Source organism: Chionomys nivalis, chromosome 4, assembly GCF_950005125.1.
Source record: "Chionomys nivalis chromosome 4, mChiNiv1.1, whole genome shotgun sequence".
In the NCBI taxonomy this organism is placed as follows: domain Eukaryota; kingdom Metazoa; phylum Chordata; class Mammalia; order Rodentia; family Cricetidae; genus Chionomys; species Chionomys nivalis.
The window spans coordinates 100,849,628-100,873,463 of record NC_080089.1 but is presented as its reverse complement, the minus strand read 5'-3'; the positions used below and the strand labels follow the sequence as shown (position 1 = coordinate 100,873,463).

General features: G+C 43.1%; 1 protein-coding gene across 1 annotated transcript in view; it reads left to right on the top strand.

Annotated features, from left to right (window-relative positions):
• Positions 1 to 23,836, top strand: part of Acp3 (acid phosphatase 3) — a 45,529-nt gene that overhangs the window by 17,269 nt on the left and 4,424 nt on the right. The window contains exons 6-10 of the mRNA XM_057767271.1: positions 2,566 to 2,658; positions 4,795 to 4,927; positions 8,508 to 8,590; positions 9,490 to 9,593; positions 15,815 to 15,984. Of these exons, the coding sequence (XP_057623254.1) occupies positions 2,566 to 2,658; positions 4,795 to 4,927; positions 8,508 to 8,590; positions 9,490 to 9,593; positions 15,815 to 15,984 (583 nt within the window). The remainder of the gene's footprint in view (positions 1 to 2,565; positions 2,659 to 4,794; positions 4,928 to 8,507; positions 8,591 to 9,489; positions 9,594 to 15,814; positions 15,985 to 23,836) is intronic.

Sequence of the window (23,836 nt, the reverse complement as noted above, 5' to 3'; positions counted from 1 at the left end):
CAAAAGGTAGATATGATCACCTGGATTTTCAGAAAGTAACCATCTGAATTAATTACACGTCTATACGGTCCAAGAATTAGAAAACATACAAAGTAAACACAATAGGACATGGTGGTCTCTCGATGACTCCCCACAAGTGACAGTGATGTTGTTCCCTATGTAGTCTTTTAGTTTTCTGGTGCATCTTCAGATAGATAGCTTTCCTTCCGTTACGCAGAAGCATTATACCAATCACAAGGCTGACTACTGCTTTTTTTAAAACGTTTTATTAAACAAAATATCTGAAAGATATTTTATATTTATATCTGAAGTATGTCTTCAATTTTTTGTAAATGTACAGTATTTTAATTGATAAACACGTTTTATTATTTTATTTACTGGAAATATAGATTTCTGATCCATTTACTTATTTACTTATTTATTTATTTTGCTTTTGTGTGTGTGTTTTTTGTTTGTTTGAGACAGGGTTTCTCTGTATAGCCCTGGCTGTCCTGGAACTCACTCTGCAGACCAGGCTGGCCTTGAACTCACAGAGATCTCCTGGTCTCTATCTCTTGAGTGCTGGGATTAAAGGAATGCACTACCACACCCGCAATTACTTTTATTAATACTTCGTGTTCAGAAGATCTTTCAGTTGCTCCATCATACTTTCTTAAGTAGTTCATCTTTTTTCTCAGTCTTAATCTGAGTTCTTACGTATTAAAATCTCCTTATAAATAGAGCCCATTTCTAGAATTTAAGTTCTATTTCTTCTTCTGATTAGCCAAACCATGACTTATTATAAATTCACGGTGCATTTTAATATCTAAGGTGCTGATCACCTGTCATTCTTCAGTTATCTTTCCTTTCCTTTTTTTTTTTTTTTCCTTTGATTTTTCAAGACAGGGTTTCTCTGTGTAGCTTTGGAACCTGTCTGGAACTCATTCTGTAGACCAAGCTGGCCTAGAACTCATGGAGATTTACCTGCCTCCTGAGTGCTGAGATTAAAGGTGTACATCACCACCGTCCAGCTATTTGTTTCTTTCTTTGTTGTCATTGTTGTTTTGAGACAGGATTCTCTCTCCATAACACAGGCTGTCTTGGAACTCAATATATAGACCAGGCTGGCCTCGAACTCACAGAGAGATGCCTGCTTCTGCCTCCCAAGTGCTATGATTAAAGCTGTGCCACCACCACACCTGGCTCCTCTGTGTTCTGGATTTTCGTGTGTATATTTTTAGCTTCTTTGTGAACTGAAGCATCAGCCAGCCTCGTTTCAAAACTAGTTAACGTTTTAGTGATAATTACAATATTGATCCAGGAGCTTTATGATAGCCTGTCCTTCCACTCATGATAGTTAAGACTTGTACCAGGAGCCTCATGATAGGAACATGCTGTTTAATGCAAACCAGGTGATGACCCAGCCACTGTCCCCGTCCCTTATATCTCCCCTCACTCTGGAATAAAGTTGAGCTGACTCACTGAAGCTGTCTCCGGGAGAGCTATCTCTGCCATGTTCACAGGCCCTGTACACAGCTTTCTGTCACTGCTTCTGTCCCTTTGTCCTTGTGGACTGGTGGCCAAGTGACCATGAAGAAAAAGGGGACCCCATGGAGTGCCTCAGAGAAATCATGCATTCTGAGGTTTTTATATTTGAAGCAAGAAAAATGGAAATCTTCTTTCACATACCAGGTGTATATTTGTGTGGAGGGAGTGTGGGTGTTTTGAATGTTCCTGTACACTGGTGTGCACACACTTGTATGTAGAGCCCAGAGTCACCTTCAAGTGTCAATCCTCAGGATCATCCACTTTGGTTTTTTTGTTTGTTTGTTTGTTTGTTTGTTTTTGAGACTCACTGGGAGCTGGGGCTCACCCTTTGCCTATACTAGCTGACTGACTAGAAGTCCCAAGGACCCTCAGTCTCCATCTCCTTGATTCTATGATTACAAGCTTGTATCACTAAGCGTGACTTTTTACATAGGTACCAGGAATGACGAATAGAATACTCTTTAACACTTATTTCTGTTTATTTGATAGAAGTCTGTTGAGGTTAATATTGTCAAAGAGTAGTCTTCTAGAAAATTTATCTATCAAACTGTCTTCCAAAAGACTTCCTTGATATGGCTGCCAATCTCACAGTCCAATAGCTGAACATGTATCTTGTTATGACAACATAGAACCTTCTAGTGCATTGCCTGCACAAATAGATATAGTATTTATACACAAGAACACACACACACACAGAGACACCTACCCCTATATAGCCCCATCTCATTTTTATAGTCAAGCCCATCCTTGCTCTTCTTGCCTCGGGACATTCATTTGCATGTGTTATACTTCACTCATTTCTACAGAGTCCAGGCAGAGAGCTTCCCTCAGCCCCCAGCACAAACCAGGAACATGCGGCAGTAAGCTAGCATATATCTGCAGTTTTAGTGTACTCTGAAAAAGAAGCTCACATCAAATATGTCAGTCACCATCATCATTGCCAGTATGATTCGCTTCATCTTGCTGCAATAGATATCAAAATCTATGGATGATGAGAGGTCCTAGTTTTGAAATATTTTCCTTTTCTTTGTGTTCCAGAGCTTCATAGAAACCTTGCCATCGCTGTCAGGATTCCCTGGCCAGGATCTCTTTGGAATTTGGAGTAAGGTTTACGACCCTTTATATTGTGAGGTAAAAGAACTTATCAAAAATTCATTTGCAATCGTATTTTGTGATTTGGTGTGTATATTGAATCAGATAAATTCATTCATCTTCTCTTTTTAAAAACATACTGCTTATATGGCCTCTGATGTTGAAATATAACTCAAGCTGTTCTTACACAAGCTTGAAAATCTGCACTCCTCTCTTCTCCTTACTTATGTTTCTGCCCTTTAGAAAATTGCAAACAAAATTGCTTTTCTTCAAAACATTGCCACTCATTTATTTTGCAGTCACACTGGAATGCCAGGTTCCTGTCATTGGTTTTAATGAAAAAAGCAATGCTGTTATATATAAAAAGGGGAGAAAAATTGCCAGGTTCTGGATATTAAAACAAGTCAGACAACTATATGCTAGGCTGTCAGCCATGGCTTCTGAGGAAAGAACTCCCCTGTGTGGTGCGATGGAAATCATCTTTGTAGCTGGATAAAGCTTTTTGTTCACCAGGCTCCATCTTCTGGCCAAAAGAAGTAATTTTTATTCCTGTGTCTTTTTTGTTTGTTTGTTTGTTTTTTGTTTTTGTTTTTGTTTTTCGAGACAGGGTTTCTCTGTGGTTTTGGAGCCTGTCCTGGAACTAGCTCTGTAGACCAGGCTGGTCTCGAACTCACAGAGATCCGCCTGCCTCTGCCTCCCAAGTGCTGGGATTAAAGGCGTGCGCCACCACCACCCGGCTATTCCTGTGTCTTCGAGCAGAATTTTGACCTCTGCAAGCCTCATGTCTACTTCTGACTTGGAGGCCATCATGAGTGTGTGGGGCAGGAGCCACCTTCCGAGTTCTGTCTCGAAGAGAGACCACCCAGCTCACCCATTTCCATGACAGTCAGCCCCTCACCATGCATTCACCCATATTTTCTCTTGATCTTCAGCGTTTGTTTAAGGCTCCTCATTTTAGTCCTGGCAGTGGATCTTCAACTCCTCCTTCTTCTCCTTTCTTCTCTTCTTCCTCCTCCTCTTGCTTCTCCTTTTCCTCCTCCTTCTCTTTTTCTTCTCTACATTTTCTGTTTGTTCATATGCTTGTTCTGGAGATTAAGGCCAGGACACAGTCATAAAGCTACCCCCAAGCTTTGTCACTGAGTCATACCCCAGCAACTTCATATGGTTTTCCCTGAGATTAATAAGGCCATGTCACCTGATGTAATTGTCACATCGCTTGCATCTTCCTCCTGCATCTCTTTACTCTGCTCTTCTTAAAACCTCTTCTCTTTCTCTCCTTCTCCCTTCCTCTCTCTCCCTCTCCCCCACCCCACCTTCTCCCGCTTTTAAAACTAGGGGGATCCTAATCAACTCTCCTGAATAGGTGAAAACATCTCCACAAGGTCTGTATCTTTACTAATTGCAGCTCGGTCAGACATTCAGCAAACACTTGCCCATACTCACTGTGCATGAGGTACAGACGTTCCCCCAGCCAGGAACTAGACGTTCATAGTAAACCTGCGAAGATTCCAGAAATACACGGATTTTTATAACTGGCCTTGTGTGAAAGTCCTGACTTTTAGGGAACATCACCTAGCCCTACACACCCCTTTTGCCTTTGTCCTAGAAAGAGACCACAGGAGAATACCACTTGCTGCCTCCCCTCCACTCACACTATGTCAGCTTTCCTACACAAGCCAAGACCACCTGCTGGCACGGGACTGCCCACAGTGGCCCCTCTGCCATCAATTACCACTTAAGAAAACACTCCACAGACCTGCCTGAGGCTAATTTGATGGGGGCCATTCCTCAACTGAGAGTCCCTCTCCCCAGGTGACGCTAGCTTGTATCTAGCTGACCACAACTAACTAGCACAGCCTCCCTCAAAGGTTCATAGCAATATTCCTAAACCTTTCTAAAAGGAATGAGGTGCATCCTTGTCCCTGAGGCGGCATCCCTTTCTGTAACTGAGCCAGAGTTAAGCCATAGAGCTTGTAAGGAGGGACAAATTAGTTTATTTTGATCTTCCATCTGAAAACCACGGCTGGTGCTCACAAACTCTTAGAGAGAAATGGCAGAATCAGCAAGCTTGCCTGGCCTGAGTTGTTCTTACAGGACGAAGAGGAAACGGAAATCGGCAAAGGAAGTCGTAACTCAGAACTGTGCTCATGTCTCCCTTCTTTCCCATTCCTGCAGAGTGTTCACAACTTCACCTTGCCCTCCTGGGCCACCGAAGACGCCATGACTAAGTTGAGAGAGTTATCAGAATTATCTCTGCTATCGCTGTATGGGATTCACAAGCAGAAAGAAAAATCTAGACTCCAGGGAGGTGAGTGATTTTTTTTATATAATGAAAAAAAACTGTTGGCATTGCACTTGGACAGTCTGGGTCTGCGTTCCAGTCCTGCTAGACACCCCCTGAGGGACTTCACACGGATCGCTCGAGCGTCTTACAGTTTCCAGTCTGCAAATGGGATACGAGGAGAGCACTGCTCACGAGGCCGTGAGTACTAAAACGAACGTGTTTAGGAGGCTGAGAAGAAACAGGAAGTGGTACCCTATACACCATCCATAAACACTGCATTGCCATAAGAGACTGATGTTGCCCACTCTGGGTGTAAATTTCTGGGAATGAGAATTTGGGGCTAAAGTCAAATGGTCCTTTCCATTTCTTCCAGATGTAATAATTAGGGATTTATGTCTGGGTTCCATGAGAATGGGCTATGCCTAGCAGCTTCTAGGATGCACTACAAGTGTGAAGTTTGGCAAAAGTTGATACATTTTGCAAATATTTGACAGATACTGCAACTGGCAAGTTTATATGACTTCTTCCACTGGTACTGGAAGATATCAAGATATTTATCAGTGACTTCACTTCATGGTTAGGATCGGCATTTTGTAGTCTTTGACCCCCTCCCATCCCGGAGGCAAGGCAGAAAGAGGAATGCTAGGTCCTTACAATTAGGATAAGGAAGGAGAAGAAAGAAGCCAGGATGGGAGAGATACTGGGGCCTGCAAGGAGATCGATGTAAACGGGCCAAAATGTGAAACAGGGAGAGTCAGGCGCAGGTGTGTCGTCACCAGCACTGAGGGGAAACAAGAGAAGGTCCAGCTGTGTTAACAGTTGACACAGTGAAGAAAGTTTGTCCGTCTGACATGCTGGAAACAATTTGAGGACTGTAGTACAATTATATCAGGATTTCAGCCACTAGGAGATGGTCACACTTGATCAAGACAAGTCACTTAAAGAATGCACAGAGAAGAAGTGCTCTGGGAACCAGACCAGACTGGGAGGACCTGGGCCAGTTCAGGAAATAGATAACTAATTAAAGCATTTAAATCATTGGCCAGAAGAGGCGACGGCAGCTAGAAAAGTCAGGCTACATGTCATCTGTCACCAGGAGAACAGTGGACAAGGGATGAAATCGGGCTGGTCAGGAGCAAACTTGCTTGAGACAAATAAAGTAGTTTGGGACTGACGATTTAGGACAATGGTCATTCAGAATCTCAGGGCGTTATTTAGCTGCTGTGGCAGAAATCCCAGTAACATGACACATATGCATACCAAATGAAAATGTTCAAACCTTCCCCCACACTAATGCAAACACAGCAGGCCACAGCCTTCTAGGAAAAGCAGTGCATCACAGAAAGGAATCTTAGATGGAACTGGCACACTGGGAAAATACGAGGATACAGAAGCCTGGAAGACGCTCCAGCCTGCATGTTTCCAGCAAAGGATGCAGAGGACCTCATGGGCCATACAAGCAGCAGGCCTCATTTCTGGTCCAGCAGACACCAACAGTATGCTTCAGCCCCAAGCCCCACCAGAAGGTGAAGGTGGAATCCTAGGTTCGTTCCTCCAGCCACATCAACGACGGGTCCAGGAATGCTCTGTTCAGAGTACAGTGGGAAACATCAGCACACCCAGCAGGGGCTAGGAGACTCTCAGACCCTGCCCAGTACCTACAGTGTGAAAATATGCATTTTAATGAAATCCCTATGTGCTTTATATCAGAACTCTAATGCTAGCTGTAGGGACTTGTTTATAGGAATATAACTAGGGTTCATTCTAGTGGGCTACGAGAGGATTGCAGCAGGAGGAAGCCACTTCCTCTCTGAAGGTATGAGTTCTCAATTTGAAGAGAGTGTTAAACTAGATTCTGTACAGAATAGTCCTTCTTATGAGATGTCTGCCCTTAGATTATAAAGGCCAGCCTGACCTGTTTTATGGGGCAAGTCCATTGCCCTTGACTAGCCAGAAAACTGTTACCCACGTGGATTTTTCTGCTATTGAGTATTGTTATTGTTTGGGGATAGGATCTCATTGTGTGTAGCTCTAGATATCCTTGAAGTCCATAGGTAGACTGGACTGGCCTTGAACTCACAGAGATCTGCCTGCCTCTGCCTCCCAAGTGCTGGGATTAAAGGCATGTGCCACCATGCCCAGCTTCCTGCATGGTTTTGACAAAACACTGTCTTAACTTGTTGTTCTGACCTGGCTAGGTGAGAAAGACTTGTCAATCACGTGGCGACTGATAAAAGAGACACAATCCTACATAGAAAGCATCCATTGCCTCCATGGCATAGCAACACAAGAACACCTGGATGGTGGCCAATGTTCTCTAACCACTGCTGGAACTTCTGTCTTGTACTTGGTTTTGTGGATGGCAGTGCTTAGCAATATGTACCCGCACATACTCAATAAACCCCCAAGTCTGGTCAGAACATTTGTCTATTCTTACTATAGACTAGGGACTGGCAAATAACTGTCTATAGGCTGAATTCAGCCTGACACCTGATTTTGTAAATTTTTTAAATTCTGTAAATGAAGTAAATGTTCCATTTAACCAGCTTTTAATGAAAGCTGGATACAATATTACTCTATGCTTTCATTTTCTCCATTGCTTCTTCTTTGTGGTTGCCCTTTTCTTCTACTTAGCAAAATCTGGCTTCCTGTTCCAGGATTGTTTTGAGGCCTTTGTATAGTGTTAGCCTGATGCTAAGCACCATGCTGAGGTGAATGCCATGTAGACACCTGTGCATCTAGCTTTCCCCACTGCACCACAAGTCTTCCTTCCTGAAAACCTGTCCTGCTGTGCCAACCTCCTGACCTTTATAGTATTCTTGTACAAGATGAACATCAGCATCCTTTGAATGGACATAGATGGAGCATGACACTTCTGCCTAGCCCTTTGGAAGAAGGGCAGTCGGTGTTCATCTAAATGGAAAAGACACTGTGAAGTTAGAAGTGGCAAAGGAATTGGTGGCTGATGTCCCAGAAATGGCTACACAGGGGGTTCTACTAAGGTCTTTTCTAAACAGCCACACTCATGTATTCTGTTCCACCTATAGCAACTTCCCTGGTACCACTATAAAACTGGGTGGTAGTTGCAGACCTATGCCTCACAAAATCTAAAATATTTACTATCTGGCCATGTACAGAAAAAATAAGTTCACTAGTCTTTGCTGCATGGGGCCCACTCAACTTTCTTTTCCAAGCTGTGTAGGTCATATGTGTCTCTGAGTTTCAGCTTGCACAAGACCTAATCATACTGTCTGACATGAAGCAGATTATGCGGCAAAATAGATTTTTGCCTGGTCTGTTAACTCACGACAGACAGAACTCTTTTTTTTTTTTTTATTATGCATACAATATTCTGTCTGTGTGTATGTCTGCAGGCCAGAAGAGGGCACCAGACCTCATTACAGGTGGTTGTGAGCCACCATGTGATTGCCGGGAATTGAACTCAGGACCTTTGGAAGAGCAGGCAAAGCTCTTAACCACTGAGCCATCTCTCCAGCCCCCCCCCCCAGACAGAACTCTTGATTGTGATTAGACACGAAGCCCGCAGACCATTATATAAGTCTATGTGTGATTTATCTCTCTTGTTGGTTTTGTCTCCTGTAAGGTGTCCTGGTCAGTGAAATCCTCAAGAACATGAAGACTGCAACTCAGTCACAGAAGTACAGAAAATTTGTCATGTATTCTGCAGTAAGTGCCTCCGAGAGGGAAGTGAGCCTGGGATTAGACGATGCTGTCCGTCTCTTAAAGTTTCTAAATGAGGTTCCAGTCCCGACTTGTGTGAATTCTGGAAAGTCTTAGATTTAACTAGATTGCTTCTAACTCCTTTTGAATATATGTGCCAATATGAATGACAGATTCAGCTTGGGCATCCAGATATATGCAATAAGTGTGTGTGTGTGTGTTCCCCAGTACTAGGGATTGAACCCAGGGGTTTGTGCTCTCTATGAACTGAGGTATAGCCTCAGCCCCAGGCAGTCAAATGTTTTCCCATTTTATACAAATGGAAGATACAGTTACCTGAGATTAAACAGCTTATCCGTGCCAAGAGTGGGATTTAAAACTACTCTGAGGTAAAGAACTACTACATTAATCATTTAACATTTTAATCTTACACTCCCCACTCCCTTACATCTTTAACCTCCCTAAACATCCTTGGTGTCAGATACTCTCCTACAACTTTAAAAAGCAAAGATGTTGCAAATCTGTGGGAAATGCAATTTAGCCTTCATGTGTTCCAGACTTTTTAAATGTATTGAAAACCAGTATAGCATGCAGAAGGGAAGAAGGCCCACTATAGGCACGGGACTTAACATCAGGAGATTTGCTTCACATTTATCCTATTTTATGACTATATGAAATTAAGCATGATACCTAATTTCTTAGATATCAATTTCTTCATCTTTTAGATGAAAACAATCTATGAGTAAATCTTACTGCCCAGACACACCAGAGAAACACGTTCCTCTTCTTACATATTAAGTCAGTGAGAATATGGAGGGATCAGGAACCACCGCTGTATCTTATGCTTGCTGAAGTTTGTTACCTGTGAAGCAAACAACAAAATGATTTGTTTCCTATCTCCGTAGCACGACACTACTGTGAGTGGCCTGCAGATGGCGCTAGATGTTTATAATGGAATTCTACCTCCCTACGCGTCTTGCCACATAATGGAATTGTACCAAGAAAAGGGGTAAGCGGCTGCTTTGATGTTACTAGTTTGGGTTTGTTTGTTTGTGTTTGAGACAGGATCCTACTAAGTAGCCTTGGATGCTGTGGAACTCATTATGCAAACAAGGCTGCCTGAAACTCAGAGATTTTTTTAAAATTTATTAATACTTTGAGAATTCCATGTATGCATTCAATGTATTTTGAACATATTCATCTCCATCCTCCCCTGAACCACTCCTAGATCCTCCTCACTCTCCACCCCCCTCCCCACCCCCACACACACTTTCCCAACTTCATGTCCTTTATATGTTACCCTACTAAGTCCAATTTGTGATGCTCATATATTCATGGAGAATGGTCAACCTTCCAGGACCCTCTAAAGTAAAACAGCTATTCCTCTTCTGACCAGCCCTCGATAGCTCTTCAGCTGGGAGTCTGATTTGTTTGTTTAGACAGAGTTTTATTATGTACCTGGTGTCAGCCTTGCACTCACTTTATAGCAGAAGCTGGTCTTGATCCTGCTCCCAGGCGCTGGAGCTGCTGCAATGGGCTACTATGTCAGCCTGCTATTTGTTGTTGTTGTTGGCTTCATGCCCACTGTGTCAGTCTCCGTTTGGTTTCATAGTCAGAGGGAAGGGTTGGGGATAACAAGACTTTGGCTCTTTCTATTGCATGAGCCTTTTATTGGGAAATATTGTACACATACTAGATGGATTGGGAGAACCATCCAAAGTAGACAAAATGACATTTTTTTTAATGAAGGCAATAAAAAAAGAAGGCAGACATTACATTTTTTTTCTTGGGGAAAAACTCTCTGGTACAAGACACCAAGAGGGAAATAAAGATTCCTGGTGCTTATGTAAAATATCTTTCAATTAAACAGCCCAACCTGTCACCCCACTCCTGGTGCCTCCATATCCAGCATACAGTGTTTTGAAGTCAACTACTGAGCAGTATTTACCCCAATATGACCTGGTGTGACTCTCACTGATGACTAGTTTGACCCCTGAAAGAAAAGAGGACAAAGAAAACCAGGCTAGAGGTTTAAATGGTCTGGTTTATCTGGAACCGAAGGACTTCAGGGATGAAGAGTTTTGCTTTTCAAGTGGGAGATCTCTGGGAAAATCAGAAAAACATATAGACAAATATATTAGTTACTTTGTTTTGCTTTGGTAAAATACCATGACCAAGGCAACTTCTAGAAGGAAGGGCTTATTGAAGGCTCACAGTGCCAGAGAGATAAGAGTCCATCACCGTCATGGCAGAGAGCCTCGTAGCAGGCAGGCTGGCTGGCATGGACCTGGAGCAGCAGCTGAGAGCTGACATCTCACTCTGCAAACAGGAAGCAGAGAACTAGGTCTTAAAATGGCACAAGGGTCTCCGTGGAACAATGGGCAGATGTTAATAAGCATTTGTTAAAAATCTGTTGAAATTATTATTAGTGTTGATGGTATGCTCTTTAGCTTCTCATTGTAAACATTCCTTCTGATGTTCATTCTCCACTAGGCAAAAAGTTGAGGGATGGGGCAATTTAACTCCTTAATTAGCAGCTGTTGTACTCTCCCTTGCTACCCTAGCAGCCTTGAGCAAGAAAACTATCAAACAGCTACCATGCTGGACTACAGTTATGCCAGTATGGGCTGGTATGAACACCCTATGAATAACATCCTATGAACGCCTTGAACGCTCCTGAGGTGCAGTGCCAGCAAAGATTGTTTCATATAGTTATTATCAGACATTTTGCTAACACAAGGCTTGCTGAACTCTAGATGGCTCTGTAACCATTTCAAAGTAGGTCCAAGGCAGAGCACTTCCACTGGTGGCACAACAGAGTGACTCTTGTAACTGGTGCCAACAGGGAAAAACTAACTGATGAAACATATACTCTCATTTGTTGTTGTTGTTTCAAGACGGGATATCTCTGTAGCTTTGAAGCCTGTCCTGGAACTGGCTCTGTAGACCAGGCTGGCTTCGAACTCACAGAGATCCATCTATCTCTGCCTCCCAAGTGCTGAGATTAAAGGCATGTGCTACCACTGCCCGGCTAAACTCTCATTTTTACATGAGGTTTGTGCTCTGATTGGTGCAAATCCAAGCCTTCATCTGCATATCATATGCTGTGATTGGCCCATGTACCTCTCTCGTGATATATTTGAAGGCTGTTCAGAGTCTCTTAGCAGGGAGCCACTATAAGAAAGGATAACTCCACCAATACTTCATCCTCCATACCTTCATTCCTCACAAAGAGAGTGGGTCCTGCACAGTCAGGAGAAGGTAGACACTCTCTTTCCTGAACCTCTAACTGCGCACCAGTCATTAAAAAGTGAACCTAAAATGTCAACTCGGCTACTCTTGTTTTCAAACACCTAATATCAATGGAGAGAAGAGTTCACAGTGGAAACTAGCAAGCAGATCAGAGCATGGCAGTAAGAGGCCTGGAACAAGAAATGCTCTCCCAATAACACAGGAGTCTGAAGGCCAACTCTGGGCACATGCTGAGAGACCCAGCTAAAATCCTGGCATCCGTTCTAGAGTAGTCCGTCTCTTCAGAGATAAGAGGATTTATTCATTTCCTCCAGCCCTCTATTCTCTCCAGTGTCTTCGCCACAGCCGAGCTTGCTTCATTAGGGTGTACAGTTCTAAAATTGTTTTATTGAGGTGTGCAGTCCCGAAGTTGCTTTACTGGAGTGTGCAGTCCTAAACCTCTATTATCTAGGTGTGCAGTCCTAAACTTGCATTATCAGGGGGTGCAGCCCTAAACTTCATTGGGGTGCTGTAGTATATTCTTACTGGATCACTGTGTCTCACAGCCTCACTCCAGTCTCTGTTACTAACCAAGTCTGGGGTTCTTTTCCACCAGGAGACTTGGGCACACTTTACCAAAGGATCACACACATACCGATCTGGTGGTTTTACTAGGATGTCTTTGTCTGGATTTCAGGGAAGATTCAAGGGTTAAACTTGATTGCTTGTTTTTTAGTTAGAACAAGGGGGACCCAAGTTAAGATGTGCTTTGGTTGTATATTACCTAATCCTGACTCAGAGCCTGTAATTTCTCCTGAAAGAAAAGATGGGACACGAAGGGAGAATGTGTTCAATTCCTAGCCATTTTACATATGTGGGCTATTGAAACTGTAGATGTCATGGCTACGTGTGCACTTAAAGCCTTTGTTTTTTGAAGGAGGGCCTCACAGTGTAGCCCAAGCAGGACTTCAGTTGGCGACCCTCCTCTCTCAGGTCTGTGTGGTGAGATTACAGGCCTGCAGCACCGTGCCTGCTGCTCGTCAAGCATTTTCTCTCTAAATGGGCATATCAGTTTAAAGTCACAGATTATGTAAAGTAATTTACTTTATTAAATTACTGTATTTTTCCATTTTCACATTTTATGCCGCAATTTTATCCATTTTGTGTGCCTTTAGTTTGTATCTTCACCACCAGATCCACTTTAGAAACTACCCGGCAGATAGATTAATTCATAAAATTAACTTTCCCTTCAGCATCAATGAATCTAGGGTTCCAGGCTTCGCACAATGTAAAGTTATCGCTTGTGTATCTAACCCTCCAGTGCAGGGGATGGCTGGCCACTAGGTCACTAGGTCAAGGCGAGTGTTGTGATGTCATATGACAATAGTCACACACTGGGCTTCAGACCTCCAGCTTCAAGGGCTGTCCACCTGCTGGCAGATCCTCCAAAGGAATTCCTAAGTGGAAAGGGCAAGTGGCTTTTCAAGCACCTCAGCTCCAAAGAAACATGGTCTGTGTGTTCATGCTTTATCTGTTAAAATGGAATACTTGATCCCGCCGGGGTGCAACAAACTCTGAGAAATAATTCTAGTCTTTGGATATAATCATGATTTTGATAGACTATTGGTCATCAAGTCCACTTGGGAAAACAGAGTTGCTGTTACTGAAAACGTCACTCAGAGATATAGTCACCAATTTGTTCCATACTGGACATCTTAAGAAATGTATCTTGAGGGATGGGGAGATGGCCTAATGGATACAGTGCTTGCTATGCAGATTGTGGACATGAGTTCATTGGAAAAGGCCACCTTGTTTGTTCCCGGCCACCCAGAACCAAAGTAATCACACGGAAACTGTATTAATTAAAACACTGCTTGGCCCATTAGCTCAAACTTCTTATTAGCAACTCTTATATTAATTTAATCCATTTCTATTAATCTGTATAGCGCCACGTGGCAGTGTCTTACTGGCAAAGGTTCGGCAAGTCTGACTCTGGCGGCGGTTCTACAGCATCCTTGACTCTGCCTTTCTTTCTCCCAGCATTCAGTTCTGTCTTCCCCGCCTACCTAAGTTCTACCCTATCAACAGGCCAAAGCAGTTTCTTTATTCAATAACCAAGAAAAGCAACACACAGAAGGACCTCCCACACTATGAGTTCAAATCCCCAGCACTCATGTAAAAACTGTGTGTGTGTGTGTGTGTGTGTGTGTGTGTGTATACATGCCCAGTGCTGAGAGTCAAAGATAGGAAGATCCTGGCAATCAACAGTAATTTAGTGCAGCCAAAACAGCAAACTCCATATCCATCTATGGAGAGCCTGGCTCTAAATTAAAGACAAAAACAGTGGGGGAAGAACCAGACATCAGCCTCTGATCTCCACCCTTGAACATGTATGTGTAAACACACACCATACCACACACATATACACACAAACACAACAACCTCTGATCTCCACCCTTGAACATATATGTGTAAACACACACCATACCACACACATATACACAAACAAAAGCGTATCTCATAAATGAATATTTCACGCAGTCACTATCTTCCTTCTTTAAAGTGGTATCTTAAAGGTTTGCTTATATGACATTTGCAATTTGAGGTCATCATAATGAGACAGATCATTAACTCCTACTTGAATTTCCCTCCTGACTCTTTCATTGGCGAGTTACTTCCACAAACAGGTGGGCGCGGGCCAGTCCACCTTCCTGGATAGAAGCAGGTTTCAGGGAGAGCCCTTAGAATGACTCAGGAATTGGATCCATCTCTTTCTCTTCGGAAGTGTTAGCATATCCCCAGATGTCTTGCATTGTTCCCTTCTGTGTTTGCTGCTGAAGGAGACAAGAGACATTTAAGACAAAGCCTGAAAGAATACCTGGGAGCAGAGAAAAAAGAAAGGAGCGAACGAGAAGCACTGAAGGGCCAGACCAGGAGAAGGGAGACCCCGCATCTAGTAGACCCCACATTTCCTGACCCCTCTAGAAATCAGTAAGACTTTATCCATTTCTATATTTGCCATTAACAGGAAACTGGAAAGCAAAATTTTCCCTGTTTACAAAGATCAAAAGCCTCCTCACCCAGAGATCAAATGGGAACAAGAGAGATGAATGCATCTCTCCTTCCTTATCCCCTGAGCTGACCTTGTCCCCTTAGAGCAGGGGTTCTCAGCCTTCCTAATGTTGCAACCCTTTAATGTAGTTCCTCATGTCGTGTTGGCCCCCAACCATAAAATTATTTTCATTACTACTTCATAGCTGTGATTTTCCTACTGTCATGAGCTATAATGAAATATTTGTGTTTTCTGATGGTCTTGGGGGCCCCTGTGAAAGGGGTCATTCGACGCCCAAGGGGGGTCTCAACTCACAGGCTGAGAAATGCTGTATTAAGACAAAACCTCTGACTTTTTGCTTAGGACCCTATCTGTGGCCAGTTTAATATGAGAGCTAAGAAATCAGGACAGTCCAGTCCCTCAGTACAAACGTGAAGGAAGCTACACCGAGGATTAAGTGTCCGTTTTTAATAGGAACCAGGGATACTCAAAAATAAATAAAATTAAAAAATAACAACAACCAGCTTACAAGAGGTCTCTGCAGTTAAGAGTAGTGCCCCTCTTACAGAAGACCTGAGTTTGTGTCTCAGCGCTCACGTCAAGCAGCCCACAACTGCCTGTAATTCCAGCTCCAGGAGATCCGAGCCCTCTTTCCCCCGTGGGTACCCACAAAACACATGGCATACACTCATAGGCATACATACATATAAAAATAAAATGTCTTTAAAAAATAGTAGATCGTCGTTCTTACTCAAAGTCACACCCAGCTCTGCTAATGATCTCTAATAAAGGGCGCTGACCCCCACTCTCCATGCCTGGCTTATCTAACAAACCAGTCTTCCCCATTCCCTTGGTCCTTAGGGAAGGGCGACAGTAGGGTGGAAAGAAATTCACGGGACAGCTTAGCATCGCGGAGCTAACAGTACTGTCCTCTGTCTGTCCACCAGGGGGCACTTCGTGGAGATGTACTATCGGAATGAGACCCAGCACGAGCTCTACCCACTCACACTGCCAGGCTGCACCCACAGCTGCCCTCTGGAGAAGTTTGCAGAGCTAGTGGATCCCGTGATCCCACAGGACTGGTCCACGGAGTGTATGGGCACAAGCAATCACCAAGGTACTAAGGGTGCTTCGGCTTAGTGAGCTTGCAGAGCTCAACAAGAAGTGCAGGGTGCTTTCTCAAGCAACCGGGGGTTTCCAGAAAGTTCTTTGACCATTATTCCCCAGCTTGGATGGAAATGAGTTTGGGGTGATAATTGTATATTTTAGAAACCTCTCACTTCGAGCAACTCCTACCTCTCTATCTATCTTAATGCTTAACTTGGTTGGTCTTTCTTTCAGTGTTGCTGTAAAGAAAATCAGGTCCCAGTATAATCGGGAATAAGAGCTAGGTCAAGGTTGTGGGGCTGCCATGGCGCCGTGATTAGCCCAAGAACTCTCCTGTTGAAGGGCTCCCAGGTTCTGCTTGAGCAGGATCAAATAAGGCTGCACTGAAAATGTTTGAAGTGAAACAGGTTTCAAGCAAAGCCCACAAGTTAGTGTACAAGCAAGAAAAAGAAGATGCTAACCCTAGGCTAATGGACAAAGGACTACTTTACCTGACAACGGCGTTCACCGGTCACTGCCTTCTCTCAAAGAAAGGCAAAATGATGAGACAAGAGAGACACCTGGAGGAGTTTTTCACACCCGGCCTAGCATGATCGGATTTTATATGCATGTTAAAACACATTGAGTAGCAGAACTAAAAGATAAAAACCTCTTTGTGTCCATTCATGCTCCTTTCAAAGAAACTAAAAACGAAGCTTTCCAGAAAGCTCCATATATGGTATCCATACAGCAGCTCCTGGAAGGCACTTTGTAGCCGATTTAAAAAAAAAAAAAAAAAACTGACAAGAACAAGAAAGTCAGAAGCAGCACCTCAGAGGTAAGGACGCTTCGCCAAATGCCTCTTGATACTCCAGCGCTAAGAGATGCAGAATCTAAAGCTGATTCATAAGAGGAGATATGAGGACACGCACACAGACACACACACATGCATCCAGGCATGCGTGCACACATGCACACACACACAGAGATGCCACTGAAACAAAATGAGAATATTCTAGATGCCTCCAAGTCCAAAACTTATCAGAACATTGAGTGTAGCTGCAAAATCTGCTCAGAGGACAAATGGAATGTTCTAGGTTCTGATTCTGGTACCTTCCGAAGCCCTAAGTGAAGTACCTAGTCTACCGCCACTGTTCCTGATGCAAGAAGGTGTTGTCTGGATGACGCTCTTTAGAGTCTTGATTGGCCACGCAGAAGAACAGAATTTATTTCTAAGGTGGATAAAGTTAAGATGAGTGCTGGAGATGGCCCTACCAGAAGCCAGAACCTACATCACGGCCACCCTCTCTCAAGCTGCTTATGGAATGAATAACCCAAGACATGGGTTGACAAGTTGTTTTGACATACTTTTCCCCCATGTAAATACATGCTGTTGGGACCATGCAGCATCTACACTTTGTGAATGTCTTCCAGCGGTGAGGCAGGTGAAAACTGGCGAATAAAGTCTTTGTTATTAGGATGTCCAAAGGAAGCACTTTTATAATGAACTTTAAAAACTTGTGTGTGTATAGTTCATTAGAATACAATTCCTGCGGGCATATGTAAGGGCTTTTTTCCTGGGGGAGGGTTGTTCTAATATAACAGAAGTGACTATATTATATATAAGATTATTCAGCTGATTTAAATTCATTTTTACATTAAAGACATAGTTTGAATTACTTGAGATAAAGGGTAAGCAGTGGCTAGATAGCTCTACCTCATCTATTCCAGATAGAACTTGACAAGAAGACATCCTTAGACTTTAGAAAGTTTACAGTGTAGTATAGAAATGGTATGTCCTACTCAGAACAAGGGCATGTTTTGCAACTTATATATTTATTGTATATATATATAATAAGATAATAATTATAAGTTTATAAGAAATATAAGGCAGCATATCAGCTCCACAAAGCAAGAATTTTATCTGTTGTGTCCTCAGTACCTCAGAGAGCTGGTAGGGTGCATTGTTTGGTGCTCAATAAATGTTTTCTCGCTGGTGTATAATTAGTCATCTGTCCTCCTCAGCCCTCTTCTTATCTTGATGAGACACAATACCCAGCAGCCTGGAAGTCACCTTTAGCCCACTCTGTGCCTTATCCCCCAGCCAGTTTGTCTCCTCTTCTGCACCTATCTGCACCTATCTGCAGTGTGTTTCTGGAACCTCCCCCTCACAACAGCACCCTTGGCCATTCCATACACAGGGGAAGAGAAATAGGAGTGAGCCACAGGGCATTTCAACCATAAGAAAATCCAGTGGCTACCGTGTGGCAGCATCCCCTGCAGATTCAAGGGTGGAATGTTTGTGACTCTTCCTGGCACTGACTTCCACAACTTCTCTTTGGTAGCCTGAAGCTGGCCGTAGCTGCCCATCACAGAAATCAGCAAGTGACACAAACCAGGGGTTGCTTCAGATTCAAGTCGCCAGCACCCTGTTGATTTTAACTAGCAGGAAGCTTTTCAGGAGTCTATGAGACAAGGTGGCCACCAATAAAATAAACTTTATATTTGAACTCCCTAATGCAAAAGGACTAGATTACACCGTTCAATAAAGTCTCAATAAGTGATCTAGATGTGGCAGGCCAAAGTGGAGACATTCCTGATACAGGAAATGACCACTGGGGTTGGGTGACCTCTTGCCTTAGCATAGGTACTATACAGTACAAGATAAGCAAGGCAGATGGTAAGGGTTATGAATATCATTTCAATGGAACCTCAAATTTAGTACATAATTTAGCAAATAAAAAGGATAGGGGTCCAAGATCAATTTAACAAATAGTTCTAACAGCTGAGTTATGATCTTGTGGGTGGAGGGTCAGGGGTCAAGGGGTAGAATACAGAATATACGTTCTAAGAAAGTCAATACCTAAAGCAATATAAAAATTATATATAATATCCTACATGTATGATGTGCTGGCAACACTGAAATTAATGTTTGCAGACTGAATAACTGTTCAACCCTCCAGATTTAACCTGACTTCCTTAGGAACGCTAAGTTAGCTGGTCAGTAATAGGGAGAAAAGCTAGGGATGAGTCTCAAATGGAACTGCTTAGTAAAGACCCAATCACTGGCTATATTTACAAACCCACATGCCAACTGATCTGTGTCACTCAGCTTCTGTTTTTAGCATCGTCACAGTTAAGAGCCCTTGCTCCATGATGTCCCTCCCAGCGTCATTCCTCCCTCAAAAATGAGGCCAACTGATTAAAACACCTTGTTCTTACCCTGTCACCATTGTCTTTAGTGTCCCAGGCCATATCTCATTCATCATTAAAGGTCTTGGCACTTGCAGTAGCACTTGGCTGGCAGTAGTTAGACCCCATATCTACTCCTGCCCTCAATGGAGGCAGCTGTGGCACTCATAATGATCTAGCCTGTGCCCTGCCAACCAAACCAACACCCAACCCTGGGGACAGGCAAGACAAGCAGGGAAAGAGTTTAGAAGCATGCCCCTGCCATATAGGAGCACCATGATGAAGGGCATACAGGCAACTCTGAGAACAAACTACAGAAGCAATTAACTAAATCAACTAGTCAGTTTTCTCCAACGGGGTAATGTTCAGACAGGACCCCGAGGGAAAAAGAGTCAGCGGGTGAATGGAATGAAGCTGAGCAGGAAGAAAAATGTCCTAGACAAAGGGGAAAGAGAAAGTATGGAGGCCAAAAAGCTGAAGATAGTATGGGGCATTTTAGGAAGAGGTTGGCATTGAGTGCTTCCTCAGTGAAAATTTTGGGGAAGAGGACTGAAGCTGCCATTGGTTTCTTGCTTTAGAAAGGCCCTGGCTTCAACAGCCAACATCAAACTAAATGGAGAGAAACTCCCAGCGATTCCACTGAAATCAGGAACAAGACAAGGTTGTCCACTTTCCCCATATCTATTCAATATAGTTCTGAGGTCCTAGCTAGAGCAATAAGACACCAAAGAGCAATCAAGGGGATACAAATCGGAAAAGAACTCAAACTCTCACTGTTCGCTGATGATATGATAGTTTACATAAGTAACCCCAAAAATTCTACCAAGGAACTTCTACAACTCATAAACACTTTCAGTAATGTAGTAGGATACAAGATAAACTCAAAAAAATCAGTAGTTCTCCTTTACACAGATGGTAAAAGGGTTGGGAAAGAAATCAGATACATCACCCTTCACAACAGCCAAATTAGCATAAAATATCTTGGAGTAACTCTAACCAAACAAGTAGAAGACTTGTATGACAAGAACTTTAAATCTTTAAAGAAAGAAATTGAAGACATCAGAAAGTAGAAAGATCTCCCATGCTCTTGGGTAGGCAGAATTAACATAGTAAAATGGCAATCTTACCGAAAGCAATCTACAGATTCAATGCAATGCCCATCAAAATCCTAGTAAAATTATTCAAAGACCTCGAAAGAATGGTACTCAGTTTCATAAGGAAAAGCAAAAAACCCAGGATAGCCAAAACAATCCTGTACAATAAAAAAACTTCTGGAGGCATCGTAATCCCTGACTTCAAACTCTACTACAGAGCTACAATATGAAAACAGCCTGGTATTGGCATAAGAACATACAGGAGAACCAGTGGAACCGAATCAAAGACCTGGATATTAATCCACATATCTTCAAATAGCTGATTTTTGACAAAGAAGCAAAAAATATGAAATGGAAAAAAGAAAGCATATTTTACAAGTGGTGCTGGCATAACTGGATATCAACATGTAGAAGAATGAAAATAGACCCATATCTATCACCATGCACAAAACTTAAGTCCAAATGGATCAAAGATCTCAACATAAAGCCAGCCACACTGAACCTTATAGAAGAGAAAGTGGGAAATACACTTGAACACATTGGCACAGGAGATCACTTCCTAAATATAACCCCAGCAGCACAGACACTGAGAGAAACAATTAATAAATGGGACCTCCTGAAACTGAAAAGCTTCTGTAAAGCAAAGGACACAGTCAATAAGACAAAACAATAGCCTACAGAATGGGAAAAGATCTTCAATAAGCCCACATCAGACAGAGGTCTGATCTCCAAAATATACAAAGAACTCAAGAAATTGGTCATCAAAAGAACAAATAATCCAATGGAAAAAAATGGAGTACAGACCTAAACAAAGAACTCTCAACAGAGGAATCTAAAATGGCCGAAAGACACTTAAGGAAATGCTCAGCATCCTTAGTCATCAGAGAAATGCAAATCAAAACAACTCTGAGATTCTATCTTACACCTGTAAGAATGGCCAAGATCAAAAACACTTATGACAACTTATGCTGGAGAGGTTGTGGGGTAAAGGGAACCCTTCTGCATTGCTGGTGGGAATGCAAGCTGGTACACCCCCCACCCCCCCACCCCCCGCTTTGGATGTCAGTGTGGTGATTTCTCAGAAAATTAGGATACAACCTTCCTCAAGACCCACTAATACCACTTTTGGGTACATATCCAAAGGATACTCAATCATGCCACAAGGACATGTGCTCAAGTATGTTCATAGCAACTTTGTTTGTCACAGCCAGAACCTGGAAAAAACCTAAATGTGACCGAAGAATGGATAAGGAAAATGTGGGTACATTTACACAATGGAGTACTACACAGCAGAAAACATTATTTTGAGTGAGGTAACCTAGAAACCGAAAGACAATTATCACATGTGTTCACTCATGGGTGATTTTTAAACATAAAGCAAAGAAAAGCAGCCTACAAACCACAATCCCAGAGAACTTAGACAACAATGAGGACACTAAGAGAGACTTACATAGATCTAATCTACATGGGAAGTAGAAAGTAGAAAAAGACAAGATCTCCTGAGTAAATTGGGAGCATGAGGACCTTCCTTGGGGGAGAGTTGAAGGGGAAAGGGGAGATGCTGGGAGGGGAGCAGAGAAAAACGTAGAGCTCAATAAAAAATAATAAAACAATAAAGAAGCTTTAAAAAAAAAAGAAAAAAGAAAGGCCCTGGCTTCAGTGAGAGACTGAATCTGGTAAGAAGAGGGCTGAGGGCATGGAGGGTAAGAGGCTGCTACAGTGGATGAGAGAAAGAGAGGGCTGGGGTGTAGTTCAGGAGGTAGAGTGTTAATGCAGCACACAGGAATACCTGGCTTAGATTCCCAGCACCGCAAAAATACCAGATGTGACGGTGTACATCTGTAATCCCAGCAGTTGAGAGGTGGAGGCAGGGAGACCAGAGTTCAAGGCCATTCTTGGCTACCTATCCAGTTAAGGAAAGATTGTGTCAGGACATTTCTTTTTTTTCTTGTTTTTTTTTTTCTTGTGTTTGGATTTTCAAGACAGGGTTTCTCCGTAGCTTTTGGTTCCTGTCCTGGAACTAGCTCTTCTAGACCAGGCTGGCCTCGAACTCAGAGATTCACCTGCCTCTGCCTCCCGAGTGCTGGGATTAAAGGCGTGCGTCACCACCGCCCGGCAGGACATTTCTTTTAGCAGCTTTTGTGTGTTTCCATGGGACGGGGCCTCTTTTTGAGCCCTGGCGTGGTTTTCAGACCCCTACTCTTTGCAGTAAGGAACCAACGATCACTGTCATTTCTCAGCTTCTAGAACATAACTCTGCCAAATTTCTGAAGTGTTCTATACTTCAATCAAGCATATAATTTTAAATTAAATTTTAAAAATGTAAAGCTTCTCAGAGAGGCTGGTGTGGTGTGTGCCTGAAATCACAGTACTTGGAGACAGAATGATCTTGAGTTCCAGGCAGATTTACCTCATTGAAGAGTGCTGGGCTAGCGTGTATAAAGTTCAACCCTTGGTACTGAAAGATGGGAGGGTAAGGAGAGAAGGGGTTGTCTTTCCTGGGGGTTTTTGTTTGTTGTTTGTTCTCTCAAGTCCCTTGTCCAGATTCTTTTGGACAGATTCCTTCCACAAACCCCTGAAGTAATCACATCTCAAAACCCCGTAGCTGTGTCCTCATCCCATGCTCACCACGAGCCTGTCCCCGACATCTCCAACCCCTACTGCCGCATCTAAGCGAAAAATTACAGGCCTGTTTTTTCCAGCTACCTCTTGGCCACATCTATCCACAGAAGAGCTCGTTTCCATCCCATTTGAAAACAAAAGTCATTTCGTCCTCTAGTCTGTACCAGCCCTGTCTGTGGTGCTCATCCCTAGCCACAGCACAAATCCATGGGATCGGCTCAGCCGCATCTTCCCCTTGACCAGTGGTCTTTAGTCTGTCACCAACACTTTTCAGCTCAACCCAGCATTGACCAGCATTCTACTTTCCTCATCTGTGTCCCCACATTCACAACTCTAGTTCTGAGCCTTGGGTACCCAGCCTGAGATATTTGAACGGCCCCCTACCCAACGTACCTTGTCACCACCATCATGACGTCACAGGTTATTTTTCCTAAACACAGACAACAGCTCATCCCTCCCAAGCATTACTGGTCATTTCCAGGTGCTTCAGAACAAGACTAAACCAGAAACCCAAAAGTTAGACCCCAAGATACACCCAAGTCTTACCCACCCCAACTCTCATGCTCCACTCACTGTGTCCCAAATGTACCCTGTGCGATAATTTCTGTCTCACTGAAAATCCCATTCCTTATACAGGTCATCTCGCATCTCATAAGCTTTCCAATTTTTCCCTTTTGCAAATTCAATATACTCTGCTGGTTGCAGTTTTCTCTGTTTGAATGGCAACAGTAACACCTCCATTTCAGCATGGGTCACACTATCACATAACTGCCTATCTGGTTCTCCCAGCACATGCTGGGTTTCTCAGGAGCAGAGCATATAGGGCCTCCCATAGTCTATCTGGTACAGGCTATGCGCTCACTGCAGGAAAGTGTGGGGACGCTTATCCCATGGGACTGCTGTAATAGCACAGCCAAAGTTAATGAGTTAATTAAAAATTAAATTTCTAAATTCAGAAAACTAACCATGAAAATA